Source organism: Sitodiplosis mosellana, unplaced genomic scaffold (assembly GCF_009176505.1).
Source record: "Sitodiplosis mosellana isolate CC-2019 unplaced genomic scaffold, AAFC_SMos_1.0 Smas_scaffold_6226, whole genome shotgun sequence".
In the NCBI taxonomy this organism is placed as follows: domain Eukaryota; kingdom Metazoa; phylum Arthropoda; class Insecta; order Diptera; family Cecidomyiidae; genus Sitodiplosis; species Sitodiplosis mosellana.
In genome coordinates, this window is record NW_022601467.1 from 2,821,476 (window position 1) to 2,834,145 (window position 12,670).

The following is a 12,670-nucleotide window of genomic DNA, read 5'->3' on the forward strand; positions in this document are numbered from 1 at the left end:
AAGCGTTCGCATATTGCAAATGAGAAACAATAGACAACAAAAAAAAAACAGAAGAATAAATATTGAAAGGCACACTGACATCCCGACACACACAGGTGTTTAATCTTGTTTGCTATGTGTGCGTGTGTGTTGTATGGTGTGGAGTAGCAGAGAAAATTTGATACATTTTGAAAGAGCCGCATCGATGATAGACAATAATTGCGGCAACCATCCATTGAGAGAAAGAGGGGAAGAGACTGGGAGAAATAAAATGCTCACGATCCTCATAATTGGTTGCGTACTCGCACGTTTTTCTTCCCATTTCAGAATCATTCCAACCGAAGCAGTTAAAAAATCGTACATATATTGAGAAGAAAAAAAAACTGTACAAGTGTGTCGTTCGTCATGGCACTTCAACAACTCTATGTTATGTAAATACATTTTAATCCAAGTTTTTCTTCATACGATGAACTTTAATCAACTTATTCGTTCTTGTTCGGTAAAAAATCCGTAAAAATCGTGACTTTTGTTCGACAAGTACCTTAAAAAATCACTTTTTGGAGTTTTTGTCTGAAAAGACTGCCCATATTTTTGAGAAAAAACAACTTTCCACCAAGACACCAACCAAGAAATGTGGATACTTGGAATTTTTTTTGAACAAAAGTCCATTTTTCAAGATTTGAAATTGAACCAACCGAATATGAGCCCAGAAATATATGAACACATCACTTGATCTGGTCATATGGGCACTCAAAATGTTTGTGAGGGATCACACTAGAACTTGAAAGGCAGCAAAGGCAGAAATTGTTTGCTCAGTGAGGTAATATCACTGTTAAACCGAAGCTCATGGGCGTATTTTCCTCATTTTGCTTAAAATAGACTCAGTTTACGACACAAAAATCACATAAATCTATACAAATGAAACCAGAAATCAATTTTACCTCAAAAATCAAGTAGAAATAGCTCTTCACACGTTTCAAATTCGAATAAAACTGGAGCAGTTCAGCTATATGTAGCGTAAAATGGCGACTTTTTGACCATTTTCGAGTATATTCGAGCCTGTAGAGCCACCAAATCACTATTTATGTGCATCTATTGATCAGATTTGAATTCCTCGTCAAAAATTAGACTAAATAAAGTCAATTTTGGCCATGCATTTGAGGTTTTTCGAGGGTCCAGAGGTGAGTTTTTGCGGAATAGTAGCCAAAAAATGGATACTTGGTCGAATTTTGACCTACGAAGGCGACAAAATCGCGTTGGAATGATTCCAAACCGACTTATTTTTATGTAATTTTTCACAACAAATCCAAATATGATAGTTTGAATGCAAGAAAAGGGGGTATTTTTCGAGATATTTCAACAAATAGTCTGAAAAAATCATCAAAAAATTATCCAGATAAAAATTGAGTGGGCACTGTGGGAATCGACTTTTCGGCATATGTCCCAGAACAAAAGTTTCTTCTTTTAAGGTGCCAAATCGAACGCGCACTCAGGGTTTTTGATTTTGTGCGATTTTAAAAATCGATCCACCCTAACGGACATACAGATATTTTTTTTCCCTTTTCTTTGTTTTCGGACAAAATGAAACAGATAGTTGTCTGTTTCAATAGATTTTTTTTCTTAAAGATTGTATTATCGACGGCACAAATTTCCAGGCAAAATTTAATGACAGCACAATATATATGTAACAAAAGAAAAAAAAATTGTTGGATGCGTACTTTTCAGCAAGTCGACTGAAGTTAGGAAGTAAATACATGCGAGCAAATTTTTTGTTTTTTTGTTTTTCTGCCGCAGTCTACCGAACACAAAACACTGAATGCTGATTTACACAGCGACAACAACGACAAATGCTGTTGGACTTCAGCTTTGGCTAAAGTTGAATGCATACACACATCCGTAGCACGATCCAATGTGAGTTTCCATCATTTTATTGGTTTTTTTTCTGGTACCAACGAATCAATGTGTTAGTGCATTTTGACAATAGCAGAACTCAACACAAATACGAAACAAGGCACAAGCTATCTAACTGTTACTTCATTGCTGTTTGCATGCTTTGATTCCGTTGTAATGAAATGGAATGTCAATGTTTCAATGATTCAATTTAAAAAAAAAATCGTTCACCATTTTTACAACGAAGATTAATGTGGAATTTTCATCAAAAATAATTTAGAAAATGGATATAACTTGTTGAATGCATTGAAATGGAAACGAGTAAACCATCGCAATGTGGTTGGTTGTAACATTGAAACATTGAACGTACCCGATTTTGACAGTTCTGCGCGACGGTTGGACATCCTGACTGCATCGCTGCGATATTTACAAAATATTAATGTTGCGGCACTTTGGAACAAGCAAACGAGTTGTTTGATGAATAAAAACAAATTCCAAAATGAAGCTGAGTAAAAATTCGCGTGTTGAGCAGCTCCAGGACTATTTTAAGAGCCACAATAAAACCAAAGAGCAAAAAGCACACACTTCAAAGGTAAACAATGTTAAAAAACAGCAGTGCGTTGTTTTTTGTTTTGCTTGATTTTCAATTTTTTTAGGTTAAGTTTTGCTACAAATTTAATGTTTTATCATTTTTGTGTATTTGTATCTTTTTCCGTGTTGAATAGGTTCATTCGGTTGGATGGAATTGCGATGGAAGACGATTAGCATCGGGGTCATTTGACAAATCGGTGGCAATATTTTCACTGGACCGAGATCGATTGGTAAGAGCATGAACAAGCGATGGTTTTTTTGGCGCCGTTCACTGAAACATTACCACTTTTTTTCAGGCCAAAGATAACACGTACCGGGGACACACAGGCTCAGTTGATCAGTTGTGTTGGCATGCTACTCTGCCCGATCTATTAAGTACAGCCAGCGGTGACAAAACTGTGCGCATTTGGGATGTTCGAGCCGGCAAGTGTTCGACAACGATTAACACAAAGGGTGAAAATATCAACATCACTTGGTCGCCAGACGGTAATACGATTGCCGTTGGGAATAAGGAAGATTTGGTTACATTCATCGATACACGTACACACAAAATCCGTGCCGAGGAGCAATTCAATTTTGAAGTGAACGAAATCGCCTGGAACAACACAAGTGACTTATTCTTTTTGACCAATGGACAGGGCTGCATTCATGTTCTAAGCTATCCAGATTTGGAATTGCAGCACATGTTAAAGGCACATCCAGGCACTTGCATCTGCATTGAATTCGATCCAACCGGCAAATACTTTGCGACTGGATCTGCGGATGCTCTGGTATCGCTGTGGGATGCAAATGAACTTGCATGCCTGGTGAGTTTCACTGTGAAATAGCAAATATTTGATGTCTCATTTCGAAAGCAATTTTTAATCGATTTTCTTTTGGTTTAGCGCATTTTCTCACGATTGGATTGGCCAGTTCGTACTATATCTTTCAGTCATGACGGTCGCCTGTTGGCATCAGCGAGCGAAGATCTGCTCATCGATATTGGAGACACGGAATCTGGCGAAAAGGTTGCTGACATTTCAGTCGATGCAGCCACATTTACGGTTGCCTGGCATCCAAAGCAATACCTTCTAGCATACGCTTGTGATGATAAAGACAATAACGATCGCAGACGAGACGCTGGCAATTTGCGCGTCTGGGGATTTTCCGACTGAATATTAGCTTAAAATTATTGTTAAGATATTAGTAATTTATAAGGCTACCGAGAATGGAAATGAAAGTAAAGAAAATAACATTAACTTCGTACAATACATCAAGAATAAAATGTTTTTTTCTTCGTCATAATTACATACACGCAGCAAATTGTCTTCGTTTTCGCTTTAAAACCATTGTGCCTGAGTTTCTTGTTTTCGTTCCATATGCGAAAAACGAGTTTTGACACAGCAGCAGCAAAAAAACAGAGGAAAATATACAGATACGCAAAACCAGAGAAGAGATGAAAGTAAATTTTAAAAATTCCATTCGAACGATAATTCATAATTTTTTTTTAAAATAGAACCAAGTTTGACACATGACAAGTGTGAGTCGTTCATGTGGCAATACAGCAGAGGTACCCGATGTATGGGATTTTTTTTTCAAGTCGTTATTTTCGAAAACGCCATTATTAGTCAAAAACCCATCGCGTGCATTTCATCTTAAGATACAAACAGAGGTTCAAGGTAAATACTGTTCTAAATTTCATAAATCGAACGAATTTCGAACTGGCAAAACAAATTGGTTTTAAACTGAAATTAGTTTTTCGTTCTCAGAATTCAAAATTTTGATTGTGAATTTTTTCCCATTTTTCAGAGTAAAATATGGGCCCAACAAGAAACAATCGTCGTGACCGAGGTCGTGGCCGAGGTGGTGGTTCAGGCAATGATGACTCGGTTCCAAATAACTCGGCTGCCAATGTTCCGGTGGACATGGTGAATGCATCGAAAAAATCGAAAGCATTCAATGGTAATTTATTCATTTTATTCTATTGTTTCTTCTCCAAGCTGTGACGGAAAGAAATACGAAAATTGTTATTTTTTTAATTCTCATCTCGTTCAAAAACCAGATACTCTTGCTGATGTCCAGGCTCAGTTCAATGCCATCTATGCAAAACTCGGTGATCTCAACAAAAAATACGATGATCTCAACAAAAAATACGATGATCTCGCCAAACAACAAGGTGACATGAAAACCGAACTGGACAAACTGAAAAAATGTGCCAAATGCTCGAAAATTCGCAACGAAAATTGGCAATGTGAAGGCTGTGTCTATGACAGGTAAGTACTAAAATAGGCACAACATTGTTTGGCCTGGATCAAATTTCAGAAATACTGAATTAATTCTTTTGGTTGAATTACAGAGCAATGAAAACGAAGGCAAAAATAATTAAAACAATTAACAGCTTAAGTGATGGCTTCTTAAAGCCACTCACACCCCCGGCATCTTCGAATGGTTCCAAAGATTATGATGATTAGGTCAATTAAACCTGTGATCAATAGCAAATGAGGCAACTGTGAGCATTTCCCAACTGAACAGTATTATTAGTATCGTTAAGCGCATAAACATTTATAAAGACTAAAAGAGGAAGTAAACACAAAACACATGCTTTGAATATTCTTTGAAAATACAAAATGATCTTTTCGTTGTAAATCCCAGACAATTGTAATTCCTTCCTAAGCCCTTCTTTATTTCGACCGAAGTTAATCAATGCCTGTAAACACTGTGGATTATTCAAAGTTCGTTTCTTATTTACAATCATTTTTAGCTATTCATTGGAATTAATCAGTTTGTGAAAGATATCGCGACGTGAGTATTTGTACCGTGAATCGGTAGAAGATAAACACAAACAGTTGCAAGAGAAGAAAGACCAACTGAAACGTAGTTTGGAAGAGGGTATACCGATTCACGGGGATTTGAGACGCGAAGTGGCAGTTGATTGGTCAACTAAAGAGCGAAAAAGAACAGCACGGAACAGACATGAAAGCTCTCCGTGACGAAATGAATAAACAATTCGAAGAAATCCGAAAATGTGCCAAATGCAAAGAAAAATGCGAAGATGCTTGCATTGTGAAAACTGTGTTCGACAAAGGTAGTTGGTAAAATGACCTCAAGATTATTCAGCTTGGATGAAATTACATAAATATTGAATGGTATTTTTTGGATTGATTGGATTGCAGAGCAAATACATTCACAAAACGGCGTTTTGAAAACGCATAACAGCTAAGATCAAGGAGCTTCACAATGATGAGCACACAATGCCACTAGCGCCATCTGCGTCGCAAGATGATTTGAATACGGACAATTGATTGAGATCAACAACGATAGACTGAACTTTTCTTTAAAATTAACGTTAAGCGACTAGAAAAACGCAAACATGTGTTTTAAGATTGCTGAGCATCTCAGCATTTCGTAAGGCACGGATATATCCGAGCATATCGACGACGCATACTGTATAATACAGTGGCGTGTGTTGCTACGTGCAGCCGCAACGACTCGACCGAAGTGTGTTCAGTTGATGTGGCTGCACGCAGCAACAATATACACATTCCGGTCGAGTCGTTGCGGCTGCGCGTAGCAACGCACGCCACTGTATTATACAGTATGCGTCGTCGATATGCTCGGATATATCCGTGCCTTACGAAATGCTGAGATGCTCAGCAATCTTAAAACACATGTTTGGAAAAACGACGAAGAAAAGAGGAAATATACACAAAATAATGTCTTTATTGTAGATATTTGAAAATTTCAATTTGCTCCTAGGCCCATGTTTCTTCTTGATATCGACCAGAACTAATTATTGTCTGTACATAATCTGGATCATTCAAAGCATCTGAGAATGCTTTTTTCACGGCTGCTGGCATATTTTTCGCATTTCCAGCCAATAAAAAGAATCCATTCTGATGGATTATTTTCTCGCGTAACCATTCACTCTGCTCCGAGATGCGATGTTGAACGTAGCTAAAATGGATAATGAGTTTTTTTTTAGTCAAAAATAGATCAAAGCGGTTTTGGGGCGCTTACATTTTGTCATCTTGATCTCTTGAAAATGCTGTAAAGAGTTTCAGTAGCTTTTCTTCTTCCATTTTCAGCAAATCCTCTCTGTAAAACAGACAAATGTAACATTAGACGCATACCGAGGTAAAATATTCAATGTTGTGACTGACTTGCAATGAAAATCTAATTTTTCGCCACGACACCCGAAGAATAGAGTAAACGGAAACGGTTGCGAACTGATTCGATTTTTAAGTTGGTGCCGCCGTTGAAGTAGCAACGATCGAAAAGGTGCCAATCCAGTTCCGGGACCGACCATCACAATTGGCGTCGTCAAGTCGGTAGGAATTTTGAATGTACCTTTCTTGATAACGGCTTGAATTTCATCTCCACATTTTAATTGCTTCAGCCAATTCGAACATAAGCCCAATCTTGGTGTTGCCATCATTGTTTTGTACTGCACGACGGCCACGAGCAAATCCAGAGTACCGTGCTCCGGACATGAAGCAATTGAAAATGATCTCATTTTTATGAACTGAAAAACTTCGAATAACATTCGAAGGTTTAGCTTAGCAGCGGCTTTGTGAAAATCTCGTAGCACTTCCAAAATAGTGCGCCTGGGTCGATTCGCATAGGTGAATAAGTCATCTTGTCCTTCTGACGATGAAAATTCCAATAGTTTTTCCTTTTCCAATTCATCGTCACAATTCAATGCAAGCAATTTAAATGTACGTTGACGAGGAACTGCATTCAAGTCCCATAGTTGCTTCGCTATAGTTTTCAATGGCAGTGGAATGTTCAAATAATCAGGTACTGGCATTTCTATAGATTGAAGAAAATTTGAATACAAAAATAATTGAAAAAAGTTTCAAATAATTCAAAATCAAATTTTCTGTTATTTTCAACAATTTTTTTTCTTCAAATAGCCAATTATTTCAAATGAATAACATTGAAAATATCGAATATGATGCATATGTATGTGAACCGGGCTTAAACATCGTATTCGATCAATGTTAGTTGACGGCAAGGCATTACTTGACAGATAAACATTGTGGCAATCTAACAACACGTGCATATACCATTTACTGCTGCGTTTATTCGAAATCGTTGTAAAACAGTTCCGCGACGTTTATTTACAATCGTTTTTAGCATTTCATTGGAATTAATTAGTTTGTAAAAGATGTTGCGACGGCAAGCACGTTTACGACGTGAATATTTGTACCGTAAATCGGTAGAAGATAAACACAAACAGTTGCAAGAGAAGAAAGATCGATTGAAACGTAGTTTGGAAGAGGGTATACCGATTCATGGGGATTTAAGACGCGAAGCGATTGCTCTTCAAGAAAAACTTAAATGGACAGATCAAGGTAATGAATAATTACATAATTGAAACCGTTCGAATGAGAGAATTTACGCAAAATCTATGCATTACAATATATAGGGCCAGAAGCAGCCAAAGCGATAGCCGGTTTTAGCGGTGGTGCAAACACAGTGAATTCACAGGACGATGAATATCGCTATGCGGGCTGTGAAGATCCAAAAATTATGATTACAACGGCGCGTGATCCATCGGCACGGTTGAAAATGTTTGTCAAAGAATTGCGCCTAGTTTTCCCGAATGCACAGCGCATGAATCGTGGTAATTATGAAATGAAGCAATTGGTGCATGCGGCACGTGCAAACGATGTCACCGATTTGATATTTGTGCATGAGCATCGTGGTGTTCCAGACAATCTAGTTATCTGCCATTTACCATATGGGCCAACGGCATACTTTAATTTAAGCGGTGTGGTTATGCGACACGATGTTCCCGATATCGGACCGATGAGCGAACAGAAACCACATTTGGTATTCCACAATTTCAAAACCAAATTAGCCGAACGCACCACGTCCATTTTGAAATATTTGTTCCCCGTTCCGAAAGAGGATTCAAAACGTGTCGTTACATTTGCCAATCACGACGATTACATCGCATTCCGGCACCACACATTCAGAATGGTAAATGGCGAGACGGAATTAACAGAAGTTGGACCACGATTTCAATTGAAATTATACCAAATCAAATTAGGTACAATCGATGAGGTGAAAGCGGCCGATACGGAATGGGTGCTCAAACCGTATATGAACACGGCGAACAAACGACGTTTCTTATCGGATGAAGATGGTTGGAAACAAGACGATGATATCGAAGTTAATGATTAATTCTGTACGTTTTTTTTTCTGTCCTTCTCAATAAAATCCCTACGGTTAAAAAATCAAGAAAAAAAATTCGTGTCTGTTTTCTTACCCGCATCAATTTCACTAAGTTTAATAATGGTATTTGGTCCAAAGTCAAAATCGTACTCTTTAAAAATTTCAAACAGCTCATCGACTTGGGCATCGGAATTTTGCGGTCGTACCACTAGAACATCACCAGGTTGCCAGTGCAAATTATCACTATTGAAACTTATCAATCGTACGTCTTGAAAGTGGTGGTCAGCCGTTGTTCGCTTGTTATCCTACGGAATATCAATCATTTCTTAAATCATGCTTGAACACTTCTCACACTCAACAAACATTCAAACACTAACAATTACTGCGGTTGTAAATGTTGTTTCATCGAAAATGGAATCCCTGTGGCTATGATAAATGTTTTCATTTTGATGCGAATCGATTGTTCTAGATGACGTTACAACATCAACATTCCACCGAAATTGTCTGGGCGATTCAGTCAATGCAGTTAATCCGTCTGGGAGTGGAGCATGTATCAGAAGCTCGTTCCACAAATCATTCAGCCACTTAACGTACACAGCACTTGGACCCAAATCATGTTGATCATCACATAGCCCGATCGGTATCAAAATGCTAGCGCCAAGCTGTTGCAATCGTTTGTTGAGACGCTTACCAACAAAGTTGAATTTTTCATAGCCAGAATCACCCAAACCCAAAACGGCACAATGAACCGAGCTCAAAGAGTCGGACGGTAGGCTCTTACGCAAAAGAAATCGCCAAAATGACTTCATGTTATCCGGTACATCGCCTTGACCGGTTGTTGAGCTCACAAACACAACAAACTCTTCGTTTGGTAACAGTTGAATATTGTATTTGTCCATTGGCATCACGGTGCCCGTAAAATAGAATCGTTTCGACTCACGCCAAACGTATTCGGCCAAATCTTGTGCGGTTCCCGTTTGACTTCCATACAGAATTGTTAGTTTTCGTGCCATCATTTCAAATACAACACTTTCAATCAGCTGCTTGCTACCAAACCAAAAGCATTGTGTGTATGCGGTTAGGTATGACAATGCGATGTTTTCGATGTTTTTAAACTGACAGCTGCAAATAGGCGAATTGATGCAAATGTAAACACACCTTTTGTTAGAAATAAAACCATTTAATTTGAACGTTTTTTTTTTGTTCTTTATTTTTTAATTTATTTACTTCGAATCGAATTAAAAATTAACAATATATTTACGGTATATTATAATTATAATTATAATGTTTGGTAGGTATTTATTTAAGAATTGATTTGTTTTTCTTTCTCTGTTTATTGTCCAGTTTAAAATGGGTATTCATTTAGCAAACATTTCATTTCGAATAAAATGATAATTGTCAATAAACTTGATTTCTTTTTTTAGAGTACAAAAAATGGAGCAGGGAAGGGGGATAGAGAGAGAGAGAGAGAGAGAGAGAGAGAGAGAGGACGGAGGATGAAGTATTTTATTAGGTCAAAAAGAAGTGATGACAGTCAAATAATGATTATTTTTTTACAGACATACAGCTATAAGAAACAATAATACTTAAACGCTTAATAATTGATTATTTAATCGCAGTATTTAATTCATTGGCTATTTTTGATAAAAAGATTGTTGATTTTATTATTAATTATTGTATTTTGGTTCGTGCACCATTAAAAATATTCAAAACGTGCAATACACTTGATTTCTTAGCTGATAATCAATGCGATCTTATTATTGTGGCTACATTTTCCTCCTTTTCAATTGTATTGTCAAACACATTTGCAAACAACAAAACTACCGAAAAAAAAAATACTGTAAATGGTTATGTATCTGTGAAACGGGTTTGTGAAAACCGTCCATAATTAGATCGAGTTAAAACACAAATTAATGGAAAAATCGGTGAAAAAAAAATAAAAATAAACTGTTCGCACTTTGCAATGTTGAGAATAACAGCAATAAAAAAAATTGTTAGAGTTACATTTACACAATAACTAACATTTGTCTTATTTTTTGTTGTTGAGAGAATAGCCTTTTATGATGAAATCGGTTTACGATTAAATTAAGAATATATGTATGTTATTCAGTTATCCTGTGTTTTGTATAATTTGCAACGTTTGCCATATAAATTTAGTAATCCTGTTATTTTTAATAAATTGCAAAGTTGCCAGCCTATTAATGAGATTCCTATTTTGTAATTAATTTTATGTATAAACACATTTTTATTGTCATGTTGTTCTTTATTTTTATTGTTCAATCGCAAAACTGTGTGTGCGTTGTGTGGTCTTATCATGAAAATAATTTGAAGCCATTCATTCATTTTCACATTACTAAATATTATTCGTATTTATTGTCCTCAATCGAACAGTCAGTTCAATTATAATGAGATTTTTCTTTGGAAAATTCATTCAAAACGGCGCTTATTGTGTACAATTTCCCATTGTTTCAGTACTCCGTTTGGGGAAGAGGATATAATACGCGTCCAAAATGTGGTAATAAAATTGGACTGGTATTGACTGGTCCATGAAATATGTACGATATAGTAGAATTTAAATATATCGAGCTCTTGGCCATTTTGCCATCAATTGCCATTTATCAGTATGATATGGGCTGCTTTGAAGCCTTGTTTCGTGTTTGCGATTCACATGAAAGTAAATAAAAACAAATTCACACTTGTCTGTGTTGGTCTCTGTCCTATTCACACTCATGGATATTAGAATTAATATTGTCGGCATTGCATAGAAATTGAAAATGGATATGAGTGAGTGTGATGCTGTCATCTTTTTTTTTGCTTTTTCATCATTAAAACAGTAACTCTGTCCTTATTAAATTTTCGAAGAAATTACCTGTATTATATATATAAATATTTATTGAATGGCAAAAAGTGTGAGAACGGTTTCGTACGAAATGTTGCAATATATTGAGCCAAGGGTATACTAGAAATTGTACATAAAGTTAATATTGACATGTAGTTAGATTTTATCAAAGTTGAAAAATGTTACGTAATCTAATTGAACACTGCTCTCCCATTGAAATGATATGAAAATCCAATATGCAACCGGTTTCTCTTTTTTTTTGATACGTGTGATTAGTTATGTTAGAAATGAGAGTCTCTACTGCACTGATTTTGGCAGATCAAGATGACTCAATGATTCAATTAGAATAAAACTTGAATAAATTATTTGTGTGATTTTTGTTGTTGTTATTGTTGTAATTTACAACTTGTAAATATGTTAGTATTGTCAATGTTTCTGTGTGAAAATATGTGTCCATTTTTCCCATTGATTCACAAACACTTTGTTTTAATTGAAATTATTAGTGTTGGATTATTCAAGAAAAAATATTATTGTCGATTTGTTAAATCTCTTGACACAATTTATGTTATACATACGGTTGAATACAATTCTCCTTATTTTGGGTTCATTTTGCTTCGTTCATCATTTAGTCAATTGTTTAATTTTTATCAGAAATAGAAGATTGATCTTAATAATTGGATGCGTATGATATCAATCTAATTAAATTTTCTCTCTATCTAGCTAATATATATATATATATTCTAGCACAACACTTAGTAAATTTAATGTAAAGAATATTCTTTTTTTTTATTATTATTGTCAATAATCGATTCGATGGAGTTTTACATATTCATTTTTGTATTTATTGTCAACATGTCATTGTTTATTGTTATTTGTCTCAATTAAAAGTGATAATTCGTATGATTATTATTGTTCTTAAACGTTTTCCCAGAGGCTGCATATTTGCTGCTGAGAAGGCCTGAGCTGAGCCAAATTTGCTAACTCAGGCGCCTGAATCGGTATTTTAACGCACTTACGGTGCAAAATTGTCATTTCTAGCTGGCACCCACGTTGCTTATCAATTATTATAAGGTGGGTGCCAGCTAGCAATGAGTCATTGCCATTGCCAATGACAATTTTACACCTTAAGTGCGTTAATATACCGATTCAGGCTCCTGAGTTAGCAATTTCAGCTCAGCTCAGGCCTGCTCAGCAGCAAATATGCAGCCTCTG

The 12,670-nt window shown here is 36.2% G+C and overlaps 5 protein-coding genes across 6 annotated transcripts in view; 3 read left to right on the forward strand and 2 right to left on the reverse strand.

The window, feature by feature from the left end:
* Positions 1-1,837, reverse strand: part of LOC129578547 (equilibrative nucleoside transporter 1) — a 17,142-nt gene extending 15,305 nt beyond the window's left edge. Inside the window, exon 1 of the mRNA XM_055467289.1 lies at positions 1,698-1,837. The gene's annotated coding sequence lies outside the window, so the exon portion shown is untranslated. The remainder of the gene's footprint in view (positions 1-1,697) is intronic.
* LOC129578552 (uncharacterized) lies at positions 1,774-5,085 on the forward strand. Its single transcript, XM_055467307.1, has 5 exons — positions 1,774-1,890; positions 3,956-4,118; positions 4,249-4,401; positions 4,502-4,712; positions 4,796-5,085. The coding sequence occupies exons 3-5, from the start codon at positions 4,257-4,259 to the stop codon at positions 4,908-4,910; spliced, it is 471 nt and encodes a 156-aa protein (XP_055323282.1). The 5' UTR covers positions 1,774-1,890; positions 3,956-4,118; positions 4,249-4,256; the 3' UTR covers positions 4,911-5,085.
* Positions 2,250-3,724, forward strand: LOC129578550 (THO complex subunit 3). The gene is made up of 4 exons (XM_055467304.1): positions 2,250-2,461; positions 2,595-2,690; positions 2,757-3,266; positions 3,345-3,724. Exons 1-4 carry the CDS (start codon positions 2,369-2,371, stop codon positions 3,612-3,614), a joined length of 969 nt encoding a protein of 322 aa, XP_055323279.1. The 5' UTR covers positions 2,250-2,368; the 3' UTR covers positions 3,615-3,724.
* A 1,056-nt stretch (positions 5,086-6,141) lies between the features above and the next one.
* On the reverse strand, positions 6,142-9,804 carry LOC129578545 (NADPH-dependent diflavin oxidoreductase 1). The gene is made up of 5 exons (XM_055467284.1): positions 8,997-9,804; positions 8,714-8,924; positions 6,600-7,248; positions 6,457-6,534; positions 6,142-6,393 (listed from the first exon to the last, which is right to left on the reverse strand). Exons 1-5 carry the CDS (start codon positions 9,633-9,635, stop codon positions 6,192-6,194), a joined length of 1,779 nt encoding a protein of 592 aa, XP_055323259.1. The 5' UTR covers positions 9,636-9,804; the 3' UTR covers positions 6,142-6,191.
* Positions 7,450-8,701, forward strand: LOC129578551 (U3 small nucleolar ribonucleoprotein protein IMP4). 2 transcript variants are annotated; one of them, XM_055467306.1, is made up of 3 exons: positions 7,450-7,793; positions 7,868-8,424; positions 8,495-8,655. In XM_055467306.1, exons 1-3 carry the CDS (start codon positions 7,607-7,609, stop codon positions 8,510-8,512), a joined length of 762 nt encoding a protein of 253 aa, XP_055323281.1. In that variant the 5' UTR covers positions 7,450-7,606; the 3' UTR covers positions 8,513-8,655. The 2 variants fall into 2 exon arrangements, with proteins under 2 accessions (XP_055323281.1, XP_055323280.1); XM_055467305.1 differs by having other exon boundaries at positions 7,868-8,701.
* Positions 9,805-12,670: the final 2,866 nt, after the last annotated feature.

Coding starts and splice junctions, on each gene's coding strand:
- LOC129578551 (XM_055467305.1), top strand. CDS start 7,607: ATGTTGCGACGGCAAGCACGTTTACGACGTGAATATTTGTACCGTAAA. Junction 7,794..7,867: donor ACTTAAATGGACAGATCAAG/GTAATGAATAAT, acceptor TACAATATATAG/GGCCAGAAGCAGCCAAAGCG.
- LOC129578552 (XM_055467307.1), top strand. CDS start 4,257: ATGGGCCCAACAAGAAACAATCGTCGTGACCGAGGTCGTGGCCGAGGT. Junction 4,402..4,501: donor AAAATCGAAAGCATTCAATG/GTAATTTATTCA, acceptor TTCAAAAACCAG/ATACTCTTGCTGATGTCCAG. Junction 4,713..4,795: donor GAAGGCTGTGTCTATGACAG/GTAAGTACTAAA, acceptor GTTGAATTACAG/AGCAATGAAAACGAAGGCAA.
- LOC129578550 (XM_055467304.1), top strand. CDS start 2,369: ATGAAGCTGAGTAAAAATTCGCGTGTTGAGCAGCTCCAGGACTATTTT. Junction 2,462..2,594: donor AAAAAGCACACACTTCAAAG/GTAAACAATGTT, acceptor CGTGTTGAATAG/GTTCATTCGGTTGGATGGAA. Junction 3,267..3,344: donor CAAATGAACTTGCATGCCTG/GTGAGTTTCACT, acceptor CTTTTGGTTTAG/CGCATTTTCTCACGATTGGA.
- LOC129578545 (XM_055467284.1), bottom strand. CDS start 9,635: ATGATGGCACGAAAACTAACAATTCTGTATGGAAGTCAAACGGGAACC. Junction 8,925..8,996: donor CATTTACAACCGCAGTAATT/GTTAGTGTTTGA, acceptor GATATTCCGTAG/GATAACAAGCGAACAACGGC. Junction 6,535..6,599: donor AAATTAGATTTTCATTGCAA/GTCAGTCACAAC, acceptor TCTGTTTTACAG/AGAGGATTTGCTGAAAATGG.